We start from the raw sequence: 24,558 nt of genomic DNA on the forward strand, positions 1-24,558 counted from the left end.
TTAAAAAGGCGGTTCATGCTTGAAAACCCTCCAATGTGGCTGAATTATAACAATTCTGCAAAGATGAATGGGCCAAAATTCCTCCACAGCGCTGTAAAAGACTCATTGTCAGTTATCGCAAACGCTTCATTGCAGTTGTTGCTGCTAAGGGTGGCCCAACCAGTTATTAGGTTTAGGGGGCAATCACTTTCAATTTTTTTTTTTTTTTGAATTTCTTTTACCCATAATAATAACCTTCATTTAAAAACTGAATTTTGTGTTTACTTTTTATCTTTGTCTAATATTTAAATTTGTTTGATGATCAAATCAAAGTGTGACAAACATTCAAAAAAATAAGATATGATATCAGGAAGGGGGCAACAATTTTTCACCACTGTGCATATATTAGTTAAGTTGTTTGTATGAATGAGGCGGTGCAGTGTCACAAGTATGGACTGAGAGTTGCTGCGCCTCTCCAGGTTTCTTCCTACTCAAGTGACATTGGCCTTAATGGGGGTCTAGACCAGGTTCCTCTGTCACGGCTTAAAAGTCGATGTCTGTCTTTAAAAGCGCTAAACAAAACTGAAGGCAAACTTCTTTAACAGTGCCTTCTTGCCATGACTCCTGTGCTAGATGAACACAACCTTACTACCAAATACAAGAGGACCATAACTGTGTCATTTTTCGTTCAACCAGCTAAACCTTTGGCTAAACCTCAAAGCCAAATATCAGATGACCGATTGTTCATCGCCGTATCGGTGATTATTCTGGCTGGCAGCCCGTACTTTAATGTCAGGAAGCTGGTCACTGAAAAGCACTTTCCCAGCAGCAAACGTGAACACTCATCAGGTCTTCCTTCCTCCCTCACACTGGGGAGAGTGCATACCAAAGCGGTCTCACGCAGCCAGGTTGTGCTGCCCTCTCTCTCTGTGGGCCCCTGGAGGAGAAACGCAGCACCAGAGGCTGGGAAAACTCCCACCCTATATCCGTTTATCAACAGAAAATGAAAGCCCTAGAAAATCCCCAAAAAAATCAGCAGCCATTCCCCGGGGTTTCCGGCAGGCTGGCCAGGAGCCCTGCTTGACGTCTAATTTGGGAGGATAATGTCTTAAGGCAACAAGACAAGACACAGGCAAGTGAATCGTTGTCCCAGCAGGGGTGGCAGTGATCTGTGCCTCTCAGACCAGGCTGCCTTCAGGAATTCAGGAACAGGTTTAGAAACCAAACGTGTCTTTTTCCACTTTCAATATTTTTGAAAAATCAGGTGCCAATCAGAGCCGGGACGGTGCTCGGTGTGCGCGTGAGCTTGGTGTGTATGCGCTGCATTCCAGAGTTTTGTTCGCCACACGCTGTTGGTCCAGCACGGTTGAGTGCTTAACGCAGCTCATATTACAGTATGGCGTCAGAAGCATTAGGAAATCCAGACTAATTCAGTTTAATTCACGCCATCTGTAAGAAAGCACCCAGGGACTGACAAGCACTTCCGCTCCTAACTAACCTGTGTCGTGTTCTGAAGCGAAATGTAATTTGTATCAGGTGTCTCGCACACAGGCTAGCGTTTGGCTCCTCTGTTCTACAGGGAAAAGAAACAAACATTCACGACCGGCACTGTATCCAGCAAAGAACGCTGGACCCTGCGGGAACCATCATTGTGGTCGTGAGAGCACGGACATCCAAAACCACCCCACCGTGCAAGTGGGCCCTGAGCCCGGGCCCGTGGGTCACCAGCCAGCCCCCACACGCACATACAGCTCGTGTATCTCCCTCATTTCTCCCTCAGAAACAAAGTAGCCCAGCAACACTAATGGAAAAAAAACAAAACGAGAGAGGCCTTTTTCACACAGAATAAGAGAGGAAAAAAGCTCCAGACTTCACTAATCAAGTCAAATGCAAAGGTTTCAATTATCCAGCGGGAAAGGAAGCGTGGATGTCTTCCTCCTATGAAGAGCCGTGATGCATCAGAAGCGTTGGGCCAGAGTACACGTTCAGCAGCTACCAAACGGACGCATGCAAGATCACCAACACCACGCGCCCCCTGGAACATCAAACACTCATATGATCCTCCTGTAACTCGGAGAAGGCCGGAGAGAGCGAGCGTAAATGTGAAAGAGAGAGGAGGTGAAGGAGAGAAAGAGAGAGAGAGAGAGAGAGACTGGGTATGGTTTCACCAGGAGTGAAGTGTCTGGGGGAGCGATTAGACCCGTGTGATGTCTGAGAGGCAGAAGTGTTGGGTCTGAGCCAGAAGGCCCAACTCTGCTCCACTCACACGGGTGGGGGATGCTGATGTTGGCCGCCGTGTGTTTTGAGTCTTTGGGTTTCTGTTTTATAGTTACAGTGTTATTAGCAGGACATCAACAACTGGGATTTTGCTATGTGGCGTGATTCCAGAAATAACAGCTATTTCAGGAAAAAGATTTTTTTTTTTTTTTTGGTCAAGCGATGTGACTAAGCTGCAGACATGGCCATCGTGTGAGTGACTGGGCCAGGTTTTTGGGACCTCACAACGACACGTGCACGCTCGCGCACATGCGCACGCAGGAGGAGGTGAAGAACACATTTGATGGGGATGGAGAGGCAATGTACATTGTGGATGTTCCTAAATGTTTGCTGCAGTACTGAAATTGCACTGGATCCGACAGAGCCTCACGGAACTCGGTGTGTGGCTCAGTCTTCTTCCTACTGCTTATGTAAAAGCAATAAAAACCTTGCGGCTAAAACAGAAAGACTCTGCTGTGACAGGGTACAATCTACACTTACAGCAAAAACTACTAATAGAGAGAGACATGAGTGTTACTGGATGGACACACACACACACACACACACACACACACACACACACACACACACACACACACACACACCCCATGTGCTAGAGTGCTCCTTGAAGTGTTTCAGATGTGTCCCAGAATGCAGTGGTAAAGCAAAGAGCCCTTAAATAGCACTGATACGGTGCATTAAAAGCCTCCTTCTGCACAGCAGAGAGCAAAGGAAAGGTGGTCTCGCTAAAGTCTCCAGGCTCCAGGGGGGAGGGGTCACGATGTTACGAGTCACGACGCCTGAATGCCCACACGGTGCGTGACTGAAACAGAACGCCTGGGTCATTTCACTCAGACACAACTACAGCCTCTCTCGCGAAATTACCAATATTCGAGTTTAAACGCACTCTTTGAATTCATGCATATTTAATGCGTCTCTGGTGACCACACACACACACACACTCTTCATGCTCATTACTCCTGGCGCTTCACCCAGGTAACAGGACTATATTTTGCATAGCACAGCTCTGCCGTTCCCGTTTTGTAGTTTTGCGTCAAACCAGTTCATCCTTTCTGGTTGGGGATGTGCTTGAAGTGGCTCTCACTCCAAACACAAAACTCTTCATACACTTTAATAGTCCTTGATTCCATAGGGCCTCAAGTGTCCATCATCTTTGCTCTGCATCAGCGTGAGGGGAGACCTCCGTGTTCTCATGCATTATGCAATCAAATTCACAAATGTATGCATTTCAGGCCGGAGTGGGCTGGTTGGGCATCCTGCCCCATAGCCAAGCTGAGACACACAGAAAGAATCCCAATACAGACATTTACCCTTGAGGGCCTTGGGCCTAATGGGCATGGCAGAACATGCCCAGAAGACTGAAGCGATTAACGAGGAAATCAAACAGGTGAGTGATGCATGCGGTGTCTTTCCACTGTGCAATTCGCTGCCCAAGATGCAGCTTGATATTGAATTAGATGTTGCAGATGACTCAGAGCCTGATTGTTATTTGAAAGTGTAACTAGAGGAACGGTCCACCACACACACACACACACACACACACACACACACAGACAGACAGACAGACAGACAGACCCATAATGCTCATTTGAATACCCACTCCAAATTAAATTCATGTTACTCCTCAGATAACAGAAGGCGTTTTATGGCTTTAAACCTAATCGCTTGTGCAGAGTGAAATTCCTAACAGGCCTGAGAGGACTAAAGTTTCGCCAGGAATCAAAATGGACTCCTGAGGCAGAATGTTTCAAACACACTGTTACTCTGAATATTTGTTGGAAGTTGGTCATTTGTCAAACACAAACATTACTGCAAATATTTTGTATATAAAATACATAAAGGGAAAATACAACTTTAGTACAAGGTTTTTTTCCCCCGAGCAGTTTGAATAAACTAAAGCCATAGAGTAAGTGACTCTGGGAATTTAGAGAAGGCGAATGTTTTATTAGTTTGGTTACTCTCGCTCCTCTTTATCCTTTCCTGAAATTCCTTTACTTCAGGCCAAACTGGAAACACCATCATTTTTTAAAAGAACGGATTAATAAACAAGTCACCGTTGGTCACGGATATAACAGTGAACAGTTTCTAAAACGTATTTTGTCTAGTTTAAATCTTCCCCACAGTGGGTTATTAAAATGACAGCAATGGAAATCACACATGTGGGAGTGCAACGACATCTGCATCTGAACACAATGGTTAAACGGTGCATGAGCTCAGCCCAGCTCGGCTCTCATCACGTGACCTGCTCAGACCAACCTGGCTGTTATCGCATGTGCTGTTCTGTGGCAAAGCACTGCTGTGCTATGTTCAGGCTGTATTTATCATGCTTTCGAATCAGTTTCATTAAAATTTTTCATCACCGACATCTGATCCAGCATTTACGCTGATATCAGCCCGATTCCCACACGCAATATGTCCAACAGGGGCATCTCTGGGGACGAGTAGGAGCCTCAAACTGCTAATGGAGACAGAGCTGGGCAGGAGGCCCCACAGGGCGGAGATGCTGCACAGGTTAGTGCTGTCTGTCCACCTCCATACCTCGTTAACCTCGTCACTCAACTGTTGGGTGTACTGAAGCAGAAACTACACTAAACTGTGCAAGGCAAATTTTCACAGGATGGGCACCGCTTGTTAAAGTGTTCAGAGTGCACAGTGAGAACCGCAGGTGCACACATCACAGGTAGAGGCTGCAGATTTATGGAAAAGCAGACAAGCCAAAAGACAAACTGCCATAGGTTCATCTGGTCAGCACTATGCATTCCAGCTGTAAATATATGTATAAGAAAATGTATCAAAATACAATAACTACAACATTATAATACTGTATTAAAGGATGTAGCATTAAAAAGTACTTGAAAAAAATAATAATATTCAAAACATAAAGCCACATTACTACTACATTACTACATCACCTCTGTTCCGCTTTTTTTTTTTAATGATGGCTAAGGAAACCAAACACACTGCAATTAAATTAAAAGCCCTGTGGAATGGAAACCTGTATTTACCTTGGCATAATTGAAAGAGGAGCTTGGTACATGACATACTGACATAATGCAAATCTCAAACTCTGCTGTCACCTGCATAAGCCAAACAGAGTCACAAAATGGAATAATTCCAAATATGAATTCCAAAATCCTAGACTGTTACATAACGCTCTTGACTGGTTAAAATTTATGCCCCAAACCCGGCACACACTATCCCACATTCTAGCCCAGCAGACACAATCATGGATCAAGACAGCCAAAACAGCAGCTCTGAGGGACTGGGAAGAAGAAAACGGTGACGATGGAACAGGCCGTTACCGTTCATGATAGCCATCCAGAGGTGCTTCTAAAGATGCTCCTCTATAGCGTGTTTGCTCTCTCCACCATGGAAGTGGAAATGAACAGCATTTTACAAAATATCTAGTCAAGCTGTTAAAATGTGTTTGAGAAGCGAAATATCCTTCAGCACAGGCTCAAACACACAAAATTGCTGCCTAGACATGTGGCTTAAAATGTACTTCATGTTGTTGGCATCAATACTGAAAGCAAGAAGCATTAGCTAATGTAGGTGGTAAGTAGTGAGAATAACTGGCTGTCTTACTTACATGGAGGGTACAGTTTATATTCCTGCGTTGTCATAACTATCCAAATAGAGATATCCAGCCCAGTCAAGCTAGTTAGCTCACTCCTCTAAACCAGTGTCAGCCACCACCACTGAAGGGGAAACGTCATTTTACATCTAGTCTGTTCATCTGTTTTGTTTGAGAACAGAAATATGTTTTTGTTTTTTTATTGTTTCATTCTATAGCCAAATAATAAGATTTTAAATGGGCATAGTACAATTTAAAACACAGAATGAATGCATTCTGGGACCTCTTAAGCAGACCGCAATATGGCAACATGTGCAAGATTTTATAAATACTGCCAATACAGACACAATGCAAATTAAGAAAATGCAAATTTAGTGATTACAGGCATATTGGACAGAATGAACAACTGGCCTACACACCCTCTGCATTCCATCATAGTTACTGTTGCAATAAGATTAAACAATATATAAATGTTTAGAAAAAGGAGTCTTATTTTGCCATGTTACACACAACTAAACAGGCTTTCAATAACCATCTACCACAAATATGCTTCATCTTTTCCACAACACGTCATGGACATGCGGGTGCCTTCTCTTTGCCCAGTAGGGGAGGTTGCTGGGTAAACAGAGACTGGGGGAGAGGTGACCGTGACCTTGGATTGACCCTCTCTCTTCATGACTGTTGTGCAACGTCATTTGCTCATTTTGCAGAGTGGCTGGGCTTCTTAGGGTCACATTAAAGAGGAGTTACCCTTAAGTGCACAAATTCCATTTTAAATCAGCCTGGAGGAGTCTCGTGAGCTAGACAAGTACTTGGGGCAGCAGTTAAAGGAGACACAGTCAGGGTGCAGTTGAGGACAGCCAATGCAAATAACGGTGCACCTCGGTTTCTGACGCACTGCCGAGTGGCTCTGTTCCCCAAGATGAGAATTCCTAACTCCCATTGAGCTGGGTAATACGAGAATTCATCTTACTACTATTTGAGTTGAGTAATATGAGAATTCATATTACTTCCTTCTGAGTGGAGGGTTTTGGTGTTGCCCCTTTGGGCAATTACAGAAGAACTAAAAGATAATATTGTCACTGATGGAAGCAGGAAAGAACCTTCAGGTGTTTTTTTCCTCTCCCCCACAGGAGAATGTAGGACAGAGCCGACCTTGAGCCCTTCGCCCAGTCCTGTGCCACCACGGGTCAGGCATCCTGCAGACGGCTCTTCCTTAATGCAGAAAAAGGAGCCGGGAGTTTGACATTCAGGAAAAGTTCCATTTTTAGAAGAGAAGCGGCACAAACATAAATCTAACCGATCCGCAGTCAGGCCCCAATCAGACACGTCCTTCAGGCTCTGTACACAAGAACTTTCTCACTGGACTCTCCCCACAAAAAACAAACATGAAGAAAAAAGAAGGAACAAACTTTTCATCCATCCCTCCTTCCTTCCTGCTTTACAAGCTGCACCTCTTGTATTCTTGTTAAGGGGCTGTCTGGGAAAGATTGGAAGGAAAAACTTTGAAAAATCTGTACAGTTGTGAAGTAAATACTTTTGTTTTTGATCAAATAGAACACGGTTGCGGTTATTGGCTCTCAAACGTCTTTAAAAAAGCAGGTGTAAATCGAGGTCCTAAAACAGATGAGTGTGTTTAACAGAGAACCTGACCAACCAATGCACTTGTGCAGGAGAGTCACATCCAGACAGCAGAGCCGAGCAGCCAGTCCACACCTGCTTAGACAAATTCAATTACTGTTTGCAAATGAAGCAGTTTCAGCAATATGCACCATATCCCCGGCTAACGTCAGCAGAGCCCACTCACAGAGCTGCTGTCAATCACACGCTATTGAGGAGGAAAATTAAAAATACATCAACTCATTTAAAAGATAAATACATTAAGAAATAAGTCTGGTTGTGTCAGCTGCAACCCCCCCCCCCCCCCCCCCATCTCCCCAAAAAAAGATTAAAAATGAGTGTGTTTATTCTGGTTTGTCTTGAGGGGGGATTTTGAGCAAACAAACTTCAATTATCTCTCTCCGTCTTTTCCCTTTAGAACACAATGGGAAGAAAATGGCTTGCTTTCCTATTTTAAAAGCGCTTAAACACATGCACTGTTTCACGGTGATGAAGCTAAAGGTGTGTTTGATAGATAAGTGGGAATTAAGACACGGAGCGCTTAAACGCAGGAATTTGGGCTAATCTGCACCGACAGAGTGGCACCGTCGCTTCTGCACCAAAATACATTTCTGAGCCTCCGAAACTGGAATGAAGACGAGCGTCGCACGGCCGCTTTAGCGGACGCCCAGCTGAGACGGGAGCGAGCCAGGGACGTCTGAGCATCCAATAAAAGCAACAAGACGTGAGGAGTTTAGCACACAGAACGGCCCAAATATGGGAATCCACAAGCAAAAACTGTTTTTCAGGTGTTTTTCATTTTGCAAATCCAAATCCAAAATCTATTAGTATCTAGTATCAAATTTTAGTTGATACTTTTTATTCAACACATTGTATTTAATAATGGATTTGTTTGAGAAATCCTGATACAAAAATGTAAATAAATATGGACATTGTGTTCCAACATTATTTGCTTATTTATATATTTGCTTTTTATATTATGATGTCGTATACATCATTTAAATGTAGGCCCCGAGAACATACTTTAATTTTAACAATGACTGGTAAAAAAAAAAAAAGTGTTTCAATTGTTTCGTAAGAATGTCCAAGAGAAGCAGTTTAAAGCTAGATTGCAGTCCTGGATGCTTGAACTCTGATCCAGAAGCAAATACTTCAGTTTTTACAAGTGGACTTTAAATTTTGAACTCCACTGCAAGTATGTTTAATTATAGCCAATGTATTACCCCCAAATAGATGCCAACTCTAGAAACAGGTAGATAATTATATAATATAGTCGTAATAATCTAAAACAAAATTGCACAAGGCTAGAATGCTGGCTACAGGACTGAAGAGCTTTATGAAGATAAAGTGTGAAGTGGAACGTTTGGTTAACGCGCTGTGTGATAAAGATCGTCTTGTGAGGTGGCCAGAGGGGCCATGAGACGAGACAGCACCAGAGCAGAACGGAGAAATGGTATACTGTGTGTGTGCGTGTGTGTCTGTGTGTGTGTGTCTGTGCGTGTGTCTCTGTGCGTGTGTGTCTCTGTGCGTGTGTGCGCGCGTGTGTGTCTGGGCGTGTGTGTATGCACACACACACACAAGAGAGAGCACGAAACTATAGAATGGCAGTATAAATAAGGCCCTGTGTGTGACATTTCCACCCACAGCTGTGTGTGTACTTTCCAGAGCCTGACTCTCATAGTTCCGTATGTGCAGTCACTCAAAGGGGAAATGGGTCAATTAGTCCTGCTCAGGTTCTTTGTTTTGAAGCTCAGACACAAGCAGAGACAAAGAAAGAGAGCGAGCGAGCGAGCGAGCGAGCGAGCGCTCTTGGTGATTAATACATTCCACAGTTCAGACCTCTACCCCAACAGTGCCAAGAGCAGCCCCACCCAAAAACCTACATCCTTATCTTCAGAAACTGCACCACCCACACCGGCTTCTCAGACATACTTTCTTACGAACAGACAGTTTGTACACAGTCACACCTCTTGAACAGGCACCCTATAAATATCCCTTTGAGGGCTCCCAGACACCCTGTGTCCCCCATTTACATACAAATAAGATTACTGAACTCTGATTTTAATCAGCAGCATGACAGTGACCTATTAGAGATGTGCTCTCTCTCTCTCTCTCTCTCTCTCTCTCTCTCTCTCCCCACCAGCACACACACACACACACACACACACACACTTCTTTTGCATTACTATTTTTGTGTAAAAGAATAGAATACATCTATGGAAATTATAGCTAAGCAACATTATGCATATTCCCAACTTTAACCTCAGTGAACAAAGGAGAAATTATATGGTTCTTTTAGCATTAAAAATGTTAAAAATGAGTTTTCCTGGTAGGGACAAATAATATATTCCTCATATTTCATGCCTACAATGAATATAAGATAAATACATGATTCCCTGAACGCATGTTTGAGCCCATGAGTATTTGGTCCATGTTAGCTGGGCAGAGGAGCAGACCTGCTGCGCCCCCTGCTCTGGAGACGCGGGTAGTGGAGGGCAAGGAGGCAACAGGAAGAGGTGCAAGAGAGGAGCAGAGGGAGAGATTGTGAGGTGGTTATTCATGAGAAAAGCTCAGGGGTTCACTGTGGGAACTCCCCCAAGCGTCTGTTTCTGCACCTCCTCGTCTGCCGCCTCCTGCTCCCTCCCTCCCCTCTGAGGGACTAAGAGGAGCGACCTTTTCTTCCGGGAGAGCAGCGAGAGCGGAACACGGAAGTCTAAGCGTTCATCTGGCGTCATCACAAGACAAGTTCAGGTTTTTCACAGGAAGCCATGCAGGCTTCTAACAATGTAAAAGAGAAAACAGGGTTGAATTTCACCTCCAGAGACCCAGCAGGCTATTACAGGTATGGACACACACACACACACACACACACACACACACACACACACACACACTCTCAGGGGAAACCTTGTGGAATATTCTGGAGGTTATGGCGTAAAGCGTTGAAGAATGAGGAAATGAACAGTGGGAGGTGGTGAGCAAAACAAACAGAAACAAAGGAAGACGGATGAGCAGAAAAAGAGAAAGGACAGTGAAAGCGTGCGCGAGTGCGCGAGCGAGATGGAAGGCGAGGAAAGGAAGAGAGCAAGCCTCCATGTCATCAGCCCTCGTAGATGAACAGAAACGTATAGCAGCTTCTCGTGACTCAGGTCCTACAAGCAGAAATGCAACAAACAAACAAACAAACAAAGTCAATTTGAAATTTTTTTTTAAATATACATTTCCCAGGCAAGGTATCAATGTCAAAGTGGCAAAGTGTGCAGAGCTAAAGGTGGCCGACGAGAAAGCCCATTGGTGGTAAGGTTTGGGATGAGAGAGGGTGTCATGGAGGCCCAGGGTGCAGCAGACGCAGGAAGCTCCGAGCAGGAAGTGCCCCGGCCTGGATTACCCTGAGGCACCACCCCAACCACCCCGGGACAGTGCAGGATATCAAACACAGTTTTAACACAGGGAAAGGTCCTGACGCCACAAACTGCCATAACGACAGCGTCGTGAACCCCGTGAACGGGCAGGCTTGGGTCGTTTTAATGGCCTTTGGAAACAGACCATCATGGTGCTGAGGTGTCTTACGCAGGTCTGAAGGTCGACCACCTCACACATCCTGCTTCCATCGCTTCGCCCACAGCACCTGCTTCTAATATTCGGACACCCCTGTATGTCTCTTGGATGTCTTAATCAGGCGAGACAGAGTTGGGTTGGGCCTGAATTCTGGCCTATTTCAAAGACAGGAATAAAAATCTGTGCGCAGTTTGGTGAGCGAGGGACCGGCGCAAACAGGATGAACACCTCGAGGAAGCATGACGGAGCAGATATCAGAACATAATGAGAGAGAGGGAGAGACTTTGGAATTGAGCCGAATTAAATGAATTCAGGGAAAAGGGAAAGAAGGAGAGAGAGGGTGTGATGGGAACTGTGCTGGGTAAAGATCAGTGGTGTCCAACAAGAGACATTTTTATAGGCTTTCCTTACTTGGTACCATAGCCATTACACACACCCACACACACATACGTGCACACACAGGCTCGTTCTACCAGTGCATACTTCAGAGTTCAAAGTAGGGAGAGTGTCCTTTCACAGCAGGCTGGTCAGCAGCAAGTTCAAAGTAGCGGAGGGCCCCCACCACAGTGTCCAGAGACAAAGGCCAACGCACCTGTATACCACACCGGCTGGGGGAGGGGGCAGAGCTTGTCCGGGACGCTGGTGGGCGGGGTTTGGGCTTGAGCTCGGGCCTGCGAGGCAGGCTTTGCCTTCCACACTGGAGATCTCAGCATGGGGTCCATTGTGTTTCGCCAATAGACACCAGAGCATGACTCACCGTCCCTTCTTGTCTGGGTTCCACTTTAGACCAACCACATTTCTGGGAAAGTTGGAGACCAAAGTGAAAGAAAACCCAGGTAATACGATACCCTGTTGGCATGGTAACAGCAACACAGATAGCACAGGTACACAAGTAGACGAAGCATTTCCAATTATGGTTTTAAAAACAAAAACGGACGCACGCACACGTAGCGACAAAGAATTAGGAACAAAGAAACTTTGAACCAAATTTCCCACAATGCAGTGGTCTTTTCAAGAAGCAGGAGGTGGAGTTGTTGGCGCTGTGCTGACCACATCACAGAGCTGAGGACAGCTGATTTCAGCTCCTAACCTGGGGTTCCTCCAAGCTACTAACACGGCTCACGCTGCCTTCATGTTCACTGTTCCAGAGATGCAAACTCAAATCAAATCGTGAGAGGTGAAGCAAAAGGACAGAAGGAAGTCATTTTGAAATAAGGTGGGCCAGTTATGTATTCCTGTACGCGACAAGTTTCAAGCAGGATGTTAACAGTCCTTCTGTCCTCTCTCAGGAGAGCCACAGCCCGGAACTGTCACAGCGCACAGAGACTGGGAATATAAACAGGCTCCCAACCCGGGCCAGTGCCAGAGTGGGTCACTGTCCATTAATCAACACACTTCCTCTTTCACTGTGGTCATGGGAGAGAGGAACATCTGGATGAAGTCACGACTTTCATAAAGCCAGTACTGTGGCGCCCATTCCGTTTGGGCACAAATGTGTATATTTGCATTCAGTGTTAGAACGGTGAGGATAACATCTGTGCCAGATGCAGAGAGCAAAAGAGACTGATGACACTGTATCTGTATGCGCACACACACATTGCCCAGCTTCATGTTTACTCACAAGCTCAAAGACGCATACAAATGTGCGCACAGACAGGCACACACGCACGCATCCTCACGAGTCTTCAGATGAGCTCGGATCCTCAGGGTTACTACATATCTGCTCCTCCTCTCCAGTATACAGAAATGGGCAAATCCTAAGTACTTATTAGAAATGAAGGAGTGTTGAAGGCAACTGAACAAGGAGGGGGGGGAGGGGAGGGGGGGGGGACCAAAAGCAGAGGATCAAGGGTAAGGAATGCTGGGGCTTTGAGGATCAGTGAAGCCAGCGCAGGACTCAAATTCAGTCTGCCACAGGAAAACAGTGCCCGCGAATCTCATATGCCGAGAGAGAGAGAGAGAGAGAGAGAGAGGCTTTCGTATAGTGATCTTAGGCTTTTGTGCAGCTGCTCAGCCATGGAAACCCATTTCATGAAGCTCCAGGCGCAGTTGTTCTGATGGTGCTTCCAGAGGCAGCGTGGAGCCCTGAATTACGCACGCCGAGCTTGTGCGGTGCAGCAAGCCAGAAATGTCCCGTCAATGTTCATCTACAGACAGCTACGTGCTAGCCCTTATACTCCTGCTAGCGATGGGTGCGGATAAACACCCAAACCGAAGGATTAGGATTTCAGGTTTCAGTTAGTCCTCCGTGCAATGCATTTTTTGGTTCATTTTATTTTCTTGTTCGGACACATCAGATCAGTAAACCGCTCATGAGCAAAGTCATTAAACTGGCTTAATTTATGGTGGTTTCTTCACGCTACGGTTTCACTTTTATAATGTCTGCAGTCCTTACTGTCTCCTACACAAGACCTGCCCCTGTCTGTCTCCAAGCCCCTACCCTTAGCTTATCTTTCTAAATACTGCTTATGCATATGCGAAATAACAGCGTCAGACAGGACCCCTTCTTTTTGGGGACGCTTTCCGATTGGTTAATAAAGCCAGCCCATTTTGAATAATTTTTTCTTCTTTTAATCCAATTCCAGAGCCCAGGTCAGCTACAGGGGCATTTTGTCCTCTCAACTTGGTGGGCACTATTAAGATAAAAGGTTTAGCCGGTGTTGTTAAAAAAACATTAGGTCAGCCTTTATCGGAACATTTACATTTACAGCATTTAGCTGACGCTTTTATCCAAAGCAAGTTACAATCATAACTGAGTACAACTTGAGCAATTCAGGGTCAAGGGCCTTGCTCAGGAGCCCAAGAGTGGCAACTTGGTAGCGGTGGAGCTTGAACCAGCAACCTTCTGATTACTAGTCCAGTACCTTCACCACTGACTCACCACTGCCCTTAGGGGCACTAAGACTTGGTGTAATTAAAGTCTGGTTTCTTGTTGCGACATAATTCCATAAACAGACAGGCGCGCATAGGGTGCCATTTCCCTAGACATGTGGTGGCGCTCCAACAACCAGCGCCCTGCTCAACTTCACTCTCGCTGGAGCAACAGTAGCTCAGCTGGTCTGTCCAGCCTGACAACCTGGGCTGTGGGCGCCATAGCAACGGCAGACAGTACACCCCGCAAGTCTAGCCGTGTCGTTCAAGTTGTCGGTGAGGGCAAATCTGAATTCGCTCCACACCCCAGGCCCCGCCGCTCCACACACACACACACACACACACACACACACACCTCGGCCTCGGGGGGTAAGCACAGCTAAGAGGAGGTGGCCAGTAATCCACAGACATAGTCCAAACCTTGCTGGTGTAGCAAGTGCATGATCAGAGGTAAGGAAAAAAAAACAAAAACATACAAACAAACTTATGCGCGATGAGTCAGCGGCGAAGAACGTGAGCGCTCCGTGGAGGGCCGCGCGAGCGCAGTGGCGCAGCAGGCCTGCGTGTTGGCTGCAGGTTTAGCAGGAGACCCAGTGCCAGGCCAGGGTGAGGTCCCTGTCCCCTCCACGCCGGAGCGTTTACACGAACGTCAGGTCCTTCCACGTTCCATGAGAACGTCATTGCTGGGTCTTGAGGAGAAGCGCGAGAGCCTGATCGGGCTTCCTCAACCTCCCACGCAATGCCTTGTTTACACAAATTCTTAATGGCCGGGTTTACAACCAGCCGTGAATTACGAGGCATTCGAGGGACACGGCTCATGATGGAGTGTACCACCTCACGCTTCCTTCCAAGCACATGAAGCTTCATTACTGCTACTGAAAAAGTGAAGCGTACATTCCCAGCAAGTGTACAGGTTGCCCAACACCCCGGGCCGGGGTGTGTGCCCGTGCCCATGGCCAGGTGGCATGCTGGGTTAAGGCAACCCCGTCACTGCCACTCCCACTATCTACTTTCTTCTTCATTGAGGTGTGTGAAAGGGCTGCGGAAAGTCTGTTGACAAGCAGGTGCCGAGTGGAGAGCGTCAGCACCCTGACAGGAGAGAATCGCCCCACGCGAGCCGCACGGCCCAGCCGGCATGAAGAGAACGAGTGGAGAGAGGATAGTGGATCTCTCTCTCTCTCTCTCTCTCTCTCTCTCTCTCTCTCTCACATACACACACACAAGCAAAAACAAGACAACCTAATCAGTTTCCACAGTTGCAGAGCAAAAAAGGAAAACGGTACAAGATGAAACCAGCTGAAAAGTTTACTGCTTATGTTCCAATGTTCCATAATCAACTGAGAGAGAGAGAGAGAGAGAGAGAGAGCGAGAGAGAGAGTGCGCACTGCATTCAGTTACGGTCATTAAAGGGTTAACCCAGTGCTAAGCTGGCTGGGTTCCCTTGTCTCCCAGTGAGCTCCTAACTCCCTTCGGTGCGGTTTATATTCACATCTCCATTCAGGCTGCTTTTCTGAGCACTCTCGTTCCAAAGCACTTTCAGATGTGCTCCCTCTCCCCCTCACATTCTCCCGGGTGTTCAAACACCCTGCACACAGCGCAGCCGATCTGCACACACACCTGAAACACAGCCAGAACATTTTAACCCTCCGCGGCCCAAATCAATTAAGTGTGTGGTTATGCACCTGCATAGCCCAGCATGTCTTCAATAAGAGATAAGCCAGCATTGACTTGAGCAGGAATTTAAGATAAGGGAAGAGTCCTCGCACGCTGCAACCTCGACACCTGCGCTGGCGCTCGGCTGGGGTCGAAGTCCAAGACGTATCTATGGCGACGGCAGAGCACGCATTTCTGTTGGAAACACGGTAGCCGCCGCTCTGACTAACAGGAATGCGCGATATGATGAGCGTGCGCGCTCCCATGGAGCTGATTTCATTATACGTTCATTCGGACTTTGGGGTTATTTGGAAGCACTCATCGGTGCTCAGTCCCACAATGCCCTGGGTTTGTCACAGGTGGGACCAGTCAACCATAGCAAAAGGACAAGAATTACCATGGGCTTTAAATTTACCCAACACTGGCCAGCGACATAAAAACAGCATTCTCCTTCTTTCTGCTCTGGAAGACTGAGTTTTAAAGTCTTGTTTGTGTATGTGTTCTAATCAAGAATGCCCTGACAGTGATAACCTTTCATGAGACACCATTTCTGCCAGCAGCTAGTTTGTATCCAGGCCCCGAGCCCCCCCCCCACCAAGCAAACAGCCAGGGTGCAGAACAGGAGTAGCGGTTTTCTCTCTTTTGTCTCAGCTGCAGGGCTGTGGAATTCCTAAGAACTTAAAGAACCGTTGTTTTCGCATTCCAAACTAACAAGCTACCCACGGAAACCAAAGGCCTGTATTGATCTGAAAGGAAGCGCAAGCGCGCACACGCGCTTGCGAGGTTTCAGACAGCAGCTCACACACCTCTGTGTGTTGGCGGAAGCTGGCTGTTGGGCATTAACGAGTGACGAGAAGCTGAGCGGTGCGTCATTCTGTTGCTGACAAAGCTCCGTCCACACGCCCACACGCACCACTAATGGGTATTTATAGAGCCTGTGTGGACGTGTGCTATAAGGGGAAGTCCAACGGCAAGAAAGCACAATCCCTCCAAAAGATCTGAGGATTTGCACTGCACCCCTGTGCTGCTGTTTTTCCCCAACATAAATGAAAAAATATCTGATGCAAAATGTCACTGCACAATTGAAGCTTTTTAATGTCAAACACAATTGAAGCCAACAACTATAATTACATTTCTCTTAATGATCAGCTTGCTCAAGAACATAACGCACGCCTGCAAGCCCAGTAAAGCTCGGTCTTTGTCCACATCTGTGGGCGCGCTGTCCAGAAAGATTAACCAGCTAAACGAAAGAGGTTAGCTCGCACAGGAAGAGACGACCGCCTGTTCAAAACAGGACCATGTTTCTTGCGTCTTGTTTTTTAAACACATCTTCCATTCTTGGCCAGGTGTGCTACTTTAATGGGATGAATAAGTGGCTGCTTTTGCCACCAGCCTTCCTAACGAGACCGGGTGAGCACCTGCGCAGACGCCGTGGGTTCCAGTGGACTGAAGCTCAAACACTCACTGCGCATTTCTGCATTTTCCATTTTTTCATTTCTGCATTTTTCCTTCTACACCCCACGAGTAAAGCTCCTACATTTGCAGATGCCACAACGTCAATCCCTCTTACACATAATGGCAATAGAGTCTGGTACCGCCATTTGTCCCAGTGTGGTTTCCACGGTCTGGAGATGAACGTTCACGCCGTTTCCTACCCCGGGCTCCAGGGCCCTACAGCAGCGCCGGACCAACTGTACACAGCACTGACAGAACATCTGCACCGCTGGCCTCCAAATCATACAGACTGCTGCACGTGTAAATAATTATCCTTCTGTACCTGTTCATCATGTTGCACTCTGTGCTTACACGGGCCTCGGCGTCATTTCCTGTTTAACGGGCGTCTTGTAAGGGAGTGAAGGATCAGCAGCTGTCATATCTCAACCACGTTCACCTTCATGCAGCCCCACACCGGCGGACCGGGTCGGGACCCCGGACATCGAGCCAGCGTCCTCGCCGCTCCTGCGCTTCTTCTGAACTCGCGTTCTCTGGGTGTCCTTCCACTCGCTGGTCACCTCAAAAGGAACGCGCAAGTGCCCTGAACATCTCGACCGACAGGATGAGCAAGACCCCAAAAATATCTAGAATGTTTCTACGAAGGAGGAAAACTCTAACAAAAACAGCAGCACACCGAGTGGGCAAAGGAAAAGATGAAGGCGGGTGCGCTAGCAGCTGGCGTACAGCAAGTCCCGTGACCGCATCCCAGAGGAATCTGGGTAGATGTGACCTTGTTTGGAGAAAGAGTTACAGCATTGTAAAAAAACCAAAAAAAAACAAAAAAAAAACAAAAAAAAAACAAGTTTTTTTTTTTTAAAGTGCAACGCCCCGTGCTATTTACTCATTCTTCGCTTTCATTCAGGCATTCCAACTGTCTAAAAGAAAAACACACCAGGCATTATTAAAGCAAGACGCTATAAAAGAATCAAAAGAAGAGAGTGAGTCGCCGTCATCTCCCGAGAAGATCTTTAACGTGGAATATAGGGAAAGATGCAAAAAAGTCAGTTATATAAATACATTCCAGACCGTTCATGTAATGAAGACCATGGAAATGCAAAGCATTGCTAGTTTTTTTTTTAATTGCATTCAAATGTGTTTCATTAGCAAACAAGAAACAGCTTATAATGTGTAAAGGAAGTCTATGCATAGTTTAAAGCTCTTTTGTAAAAACTATATTTGTTAAATATTAAATATTTAAGGATTACTGAACATTGAAGAGATGTATGCTTTTTCTTTTCCCCCCTTGAACATATTCTTGTTATCCATTCCCCATTGCCCACCCCGGCCCACCCACCAAGCATTAAGCTGGTGGTGGAGAGGCTGTAACGAGAAGAAAAAAAAAAACAAACAAACATTCATGGGTGTGTATGCAGAAACTCAGAGGCATGAATTACTGTTGACTAAAGAAAATTCATTATTTTTTTCAAAAAGTACACTATTGAGGGGAGTTCTGGCATTTCAAACACTTCAATTCCAGAGGAAAAGCTAAAAGAATGGAGTCCAGGAATGAAAACGGAGGAGGGTTTGTCCTTTGAGCGTCGGCTTGTGCAGAAGACACAGATGGATTCTTAAAGGTTATATGTTCAGTATAGGCCTAACATAGGCGAAAAGTTATCACACAGCAGGGTTTTGCCCTGTTCGAACTCTTTTGGAAAACATGACCCAAGATGGCCGCAGCTTGATGGCATCTGTCACAAAGTGGACACAAGCTGGGGGTTAATGTTAGGAAGTTCTCATTTTGACAAGTTGACTCGACGAACAAATTTTAACTGGATCAAGTTGTGTTCAGCAAAGACTGAAGAGGTTCTGAACATCAGGCAGTATATTTTTGAGATAATTCTTCTAGTGTTAAAATCAAAGACATTTAATCAAGGGGAGCTTTAGAAGAAATGATTGGAGGGGTCTGAAAAAAAATGTTTCTAACATAATTCTGTATCTGCACCTTTCTAAAAAGATAAATAAAAAAGAAATAAAAATTAAAAAAACATGGGATTTAAGGAGAGGGAATCAGTGCGAGCTGTAACAAAAATGGGAAAGACTCAATTTGCATACAGATGTAATGGAGCCAATACCGGCCTTGTGCCAGGAGAGCAGAATCTACAGGAGATGTGGGGAATAAGGGAGTGGCTCCCATTGGATGCTCCAAAACTGGCGTGGTTTAGGTTAGGGTTAGTGATGGGACTATGGAGAACAAAAGTAAGACCATCAAAGAGACTGGGCTGGAGGAGTCAGTTCCCATAGCAACCCAGGCAGGGACCCAGACACTGAACACACAGTGGCCCTCACGCCAGAATAAAAACGGCCTGAATATTTGCTGCCCAGTAATGGAATAATTTTTTTTTTTTTTTCCCACTGAAAATTCAAGGCCAATAAGGCACTTGAAGGACATTGTGAATTTTTGGAGGTCTTTTAATCAAAATAATATCTGATATGAGAATCTAGAATTTTAAAGACAGATTTAGGTAGGAATAAGGGAACCAGCTGGAATAAGTATAAACATATGGGACATTCATTAACCCAACCAATTAATGACAGGCGGGACTTTAAAGCACAGTTTAAACGGTGTTTAAATTTACCATTAGCGAATTATTCATATTCCAACAACTTTGGATGCGTACCAGACAGTCAAAACAGCTGTTTAATGCAAACCAGTATGTGAGCAGCTCATGAAGGTCACAGAAGGTAAAGTCATGAGCTTCTCACAGCTCAGACCCACATGCGCTACACAACCACGTCCAACCTGCAGATCAATGGCTACACAAACTTAAACCACCTTCAGCCTTTCATCTTTCCATCTTTCCTAGGAGAAAATATTGATAGCTGGAAGAATGAAATGGAGCATTCAACGTTACCCAAAAAATGTGAGGGTCACTTGATTAGGTCAAACGTGAGATCTCGGTCACTGTCCCCACCTGTCCCCTACACAGCCAATACAGACTTCTGCCCGAACCAAGTCGCACACATTGCGCAAAATGTATCACATGCAGATCTCTGCCAAAGAAGCATGCTTTCACATGTGAAACCAATTCCCCCCAGTGCATCTGAAAATAGCCTCCTCTCTGGAATATACAAACTGCTCCATTTCAGGCTGCAGTCAGCAAGATTCACAGCTGACGCCAACAGTTACCACAACATGTCTGTCAAACAGCAGCTAAGGACAGTGAACCATCATCCTATCTAGGAGTTAAACCTTGTTTGAGTTGAGTTACTTATTTGGACTAAGACTACGCAGGGATCATATCAAAAGGCCTCAGAAACAAGACGTTCTATGTAATGAGTCCCATGCACATCGATGTCTTATTAATGCCATGAGACAGGCAAGTCCACTACAATCCAACAAGACACATGTAGGCAACTCTCTTAGAAAGGCCTAGCTCACCTACATTTCAGCACATGCAAGTTGCCAGATACCATCTACACTGGGTATGCATATGAACTGTATATGTACTGAGATCTGACCGCTGCATCCTAAAGCGCCATGTCAGAGCTCCCTGAGGAAAACATACGCTGTTATTTCAGCCAGATGCCACAATAAACAAACAGTGTGTGGACATTACACTAACCACAACATGAGGGTTAGTTACAGTAGACTGTGACTCACTAAAAAAGGAAATAAAGGAAGAACGATAGCAGACTTGATCTGGAGCTCAGGCTCTCCTGTGCTATTCCAAAAATGCATTAGAAGAATCAGTTACGTGGCGTAGTTATGTTTCAGGAAGAGGTTTAACCTGGAACTACACCAAAAGGACCGGCCATGAGGCCTCTTTGAACAATCATTAAAACGGGTCGTGAGCAGTGGGTAAACTGTCAAACTACTCCACAAATTAATAGCCCTCTGAAACAAAAACAGGTCACAGCCATGCAACAGGAACACACACACGTATACATGCAAATGTACACCCAAACTGGTTGGACCAGATTTACATGTGTGCACACACACCAAAACAACCAATATGGAACACTGAGAGAAACTGATATATTGGACAAGAAAAAAACCCCAGAGGGTATTCAAATCACATAGGATCAAAGCATACAAACGCACACACGCACGCACGCACACACACACACACACACACACACGCGCGCACGCACGCTGGCCTTCAGCAATCGACCAAACTGCTGGCACTAATAAGAATTTCCTCAGAATCCTGCTGACCAAGGCGAGAAGCCGGGCAGCAGCGCTGATAGAAGCCGCTGTGGGAACGATCCATAGAGCACAGAACGCACCGCAGCCCAGAAAATATGCACAGCCCCGAATCAACTACAAGCCCTGGACAACACCACGAACCACAGGCACAAGACTGTAAGGAGGGGAACCGTGCCACACACACACACACACACACACACGCACACGCACACGCACACGCACACCTCCTGGCAAACCCAATCAAGGAATCCAGAACAATTGTGTGGCTTTTAAACAAACACTTGGATGCAGCAACACCCTACACACAAACAAAAACAAACAAACACGCACACACACACACAACTACATGCAGCAACACCCCTACACACACTTGCATGCAGCGACACAGGTTTCTTGAAAGTGCAAGATGAGGAGAGTTCAGCTTACAGCACCATTCAACCATAAACACACGCGCTTTATTTTTGCAGTGCATTTATCTGACAGTGACATTAGATGGACGAACAGACCTGGAATAACGTAAAAACTACATTTCAACATCTATCCACACACTTTTTCTAACCTGGCTGTCAACTGTTTCAGCCCAGGTTCCCACTCTACACACCCCACTCGTAGAGCCACATCTGTGCAGGGCACACGTAACGCCAGGGCCTGCTCCCACACCACTTTCATTCCTGCAGTTCCGAGGGCAGGCTGAGCCATGAGGCATGCGTGTGCTTGCTTGGCACTGTCTAATCTCCTTCCCAAACCCTAACATTAGAGGCTGGCCTCAGCCCAGCTCCCAAGCTACTTAAGAACAGCACAGAGGAGAAGCTAATGACAGGATGCGCTCAAGCGAGGCAGGCACTGTTTAGGCTCCAACAGAAACTGCCCCACAGGTCGCAGGACTATTAACATCCTGGCCTCCAACAAAAACAGCCCCATAGGCTGCTGGCCTAAGCACCTTGTAACACTTCAGCAGGAACTACCCTATAGGCCACATGTCTGGGAGCCTTAAGAAAGCCTGTGACGGAAGCTGCCCAACAGGAGGCAGGCTTGACAGCCTCATAACCCTTCAACAAAAACTAGACTCATGCTGCATGTCTAACGACCCCATAAGGGAACTCATGGCTCCAATATACTAATAATTAGGCACTAATAAAAACAGCCTATCACACTGTACCATGAATAATCTCATAATGTCTGGCTGACTAGAATGAATGTGTGGCCTGCAGCACGTAATAAGTGAGTTCTCTCTCTCTCCCCATACACACAGTCTCAATGTCTCACTTCAGGCATCAGTTCCAATGATCTACTCGTCAGCTGCAGTGACAGAAGCTTCTCTCATAACCTCAGCACTCTGCAGAAACCCTAGTTAAACCACAAGATAGCTGTGATGTCTTTACTTTTACCCTTAATTATTTAAGAGACATTTTGAGAAACAGATGGGGAAAAAACAGCTTCCTGGAGCACATTTCTGGCATGCACTCGGTGAGGGAAAACTGCAGGTCTGAATGATGAGGGTTAGAGCTGGATCACATGTAGACAGCTAGACTGTGCTGTTTTCAGCTCCGGTTGCACAACTCCGTGATGAATTGGGTTGTTTGGGGCTAATCTGACCTGGCACGGTGACGGAATGCAAGGATGAAAAACATCTACCACCTAACAAACCTCTGATATTTAACTATAAAACCAAAGGGCAAGTAACAGCATGAAATAGGATATCATTGATTCTAACCCAAGAAACATTTACATACATTAGCACATAAGCACTAAAGCAAAAGCGACAAATATTTAAAACTTGTAGACCTGTTACTGGTTGTCCTTTCACAACACACCCCACAAAGGTCACTCAGAAAAGTCAATGTTTACCAACTCCAAAAGGCAATTATACCCAGCAGATGAGTACAAGAATACATTTGTGGAAACGTAAATTTTCTCTTTCAGACTGATATATGGGCCTAAACGTTTACATAACGGAAGTGCATTTGCAGAAAACTCCACCATTACAGGATAAGGCAGCAGGTGAAGACGCCAAAAGCAACCCGCTGCCTCCTCGCAATCAAGCAGGAGAATCGAGAACCTTTTTCCCCTCTGAGATGAAGGACCAGACGAGACCCTACCGCTCCAGAATAGCGCAGAAACAACCACCAAACCAAGTTAGCAACGTGACGCCGGCCTCACCTCATTGGACGGTATGCTGACAACACCCGTGGACCTGCGCTTCTCCCGCAGCTTCCGTTTCTCGATCTGGCCCTTTCCTTTCCTGGCGCTGGGGCCGCAGCTCTTCTTCTCCCTGCCCTTGCCGTGCGCGGTCCTCTCCTGGTCGCTGTCGCCGCAGCCGGGAGCCGCGTCCGCCTTCTTCGGGCTGACTCCGGCCGGTGCCGGGTGCGGGGGGTCGTCGTCCGGCTTCCTCGGAGCCGCCGGGTGACCGTTGTTGGTCATCTCGGCCGCTGCGCTCCCGCTCCGCGCTGCGCTCCTGGCGCCGTCGGGCCCCGCCGGGGTGGCCGAGGGAGCGCAGACCCCGCTGGCCGCGGCGATGTCCCCCAGCATCTTCGCCCTCATTTTCTCCCGTTTCGCTTTCCACTCCTCCAGAAAGTCGGTGGTGGCATGGGATCGGAACCCCCCAGATGCCATGCTCGCGCTCAGGTCGCGCCGAGTTGTTTCTCTGCTTTCGACTTCGCCGTGAAACTTCGCCCCCCGATTCACGTCAGTTTGGCAGCCGCTTCTCTCTCTAAATCCGCCACATTCCTCCAGAGTGGCAGAGTTAAGACGGGGAGTCTGAAAACGAGCGCAGGAGCCCAGTCAACCTCCAGCCTTCAGGCTAATCTACAGTAAGAAGCAACAGCAACGTTTCGGAAGCGCAACGTTGGGGTGTGAGATTAAAAAAAACTAATGTGTACCGACGACGAGGGTTCAATAGCCACGTTAGTTTATTGTGATGGCACTGGGTACCGAGCACCCAGCCACCCACACTGAGTAAACCCCAGAAAGTAACCAGCACCAGTAACAATACACACACAGCTGAGTAACAAGTCTACACACTTGGTGAACACCAGAGCGCAGGCGTTTGGACAAAGTTAACCAGTACACCCACCACAGCTATTAAACACACTGCCTGCTCGCCTGACTAAACTACGCGATGAGCGTTTTCTCTAAACTCACCTGTCCTGCCGTGGCCGGTCGGTATTTCAGGTGAACTGGTCGCAATGGTCTGGTCCCGGTGGCAAACTCGGTCAGTCACGCGCACACCGGAGCGCGACGTCCTGCCCTTTTCCAAAGTTTCCGAACTGTTCCGAAGATGAACGAACGAGGGGCATAGCCGAGCCGAACACTGCAGCACGGACACATTATAACACAGTTCCACTTTCCATACAGCTGTCGCTTTGGCCTGTTAAACCTTTTGGTC

The 24,558-nt window shown here is 46.6% G+C and overlaps 1 protein-coding gene across 2 annotated transcripts in view; it reads right to left on the minus strand.

Moving 5' to 3' along the window:
- Positions 1-24,558, minus strand: part of pawr (PRKC, apoptosis, WT1, regulator) — a 49,549-nt gene extending 24,991 nt beyond the window's left edge. The window contains exons 1-2 of one of the 2 annotated variants that reach the window (XM_035528721.1): positions 24,315-24,558; positions 23,334-23,930 (exon numbers count right to left, since the gene is read on the minus strand). In XM_035528721.1, coding sequence (XP_035384614.1) covers positions 23,334-23,786 — 453 coding nt within the window. In that variant the 5' untranslated portion in view covers positions 23,787-23,930; positions 24,315-24,558. Of the gene's footprint in view, positions 1-23,333; positions 23,979-24,314 lie in introns of both variants that reach the window. The other variant, XM_035528720.1, reaches the window with a different exon arrangement.

Source organism: Electrophorus electricus, chromosome 7, assembly GCF_013358815.1.
Source record: "Electrophorus electricus isolate fEleEle1 chromosome 7, fEleEle1.pri, whole genome shotgun sequence".
Classification (NCBI taxonomy): Eukaryota; Metazoa; Chordata; class Actinopteri; order Gymnotiformes; family Gymnotidae; genus Electrophorus; species Electrophorus electricus.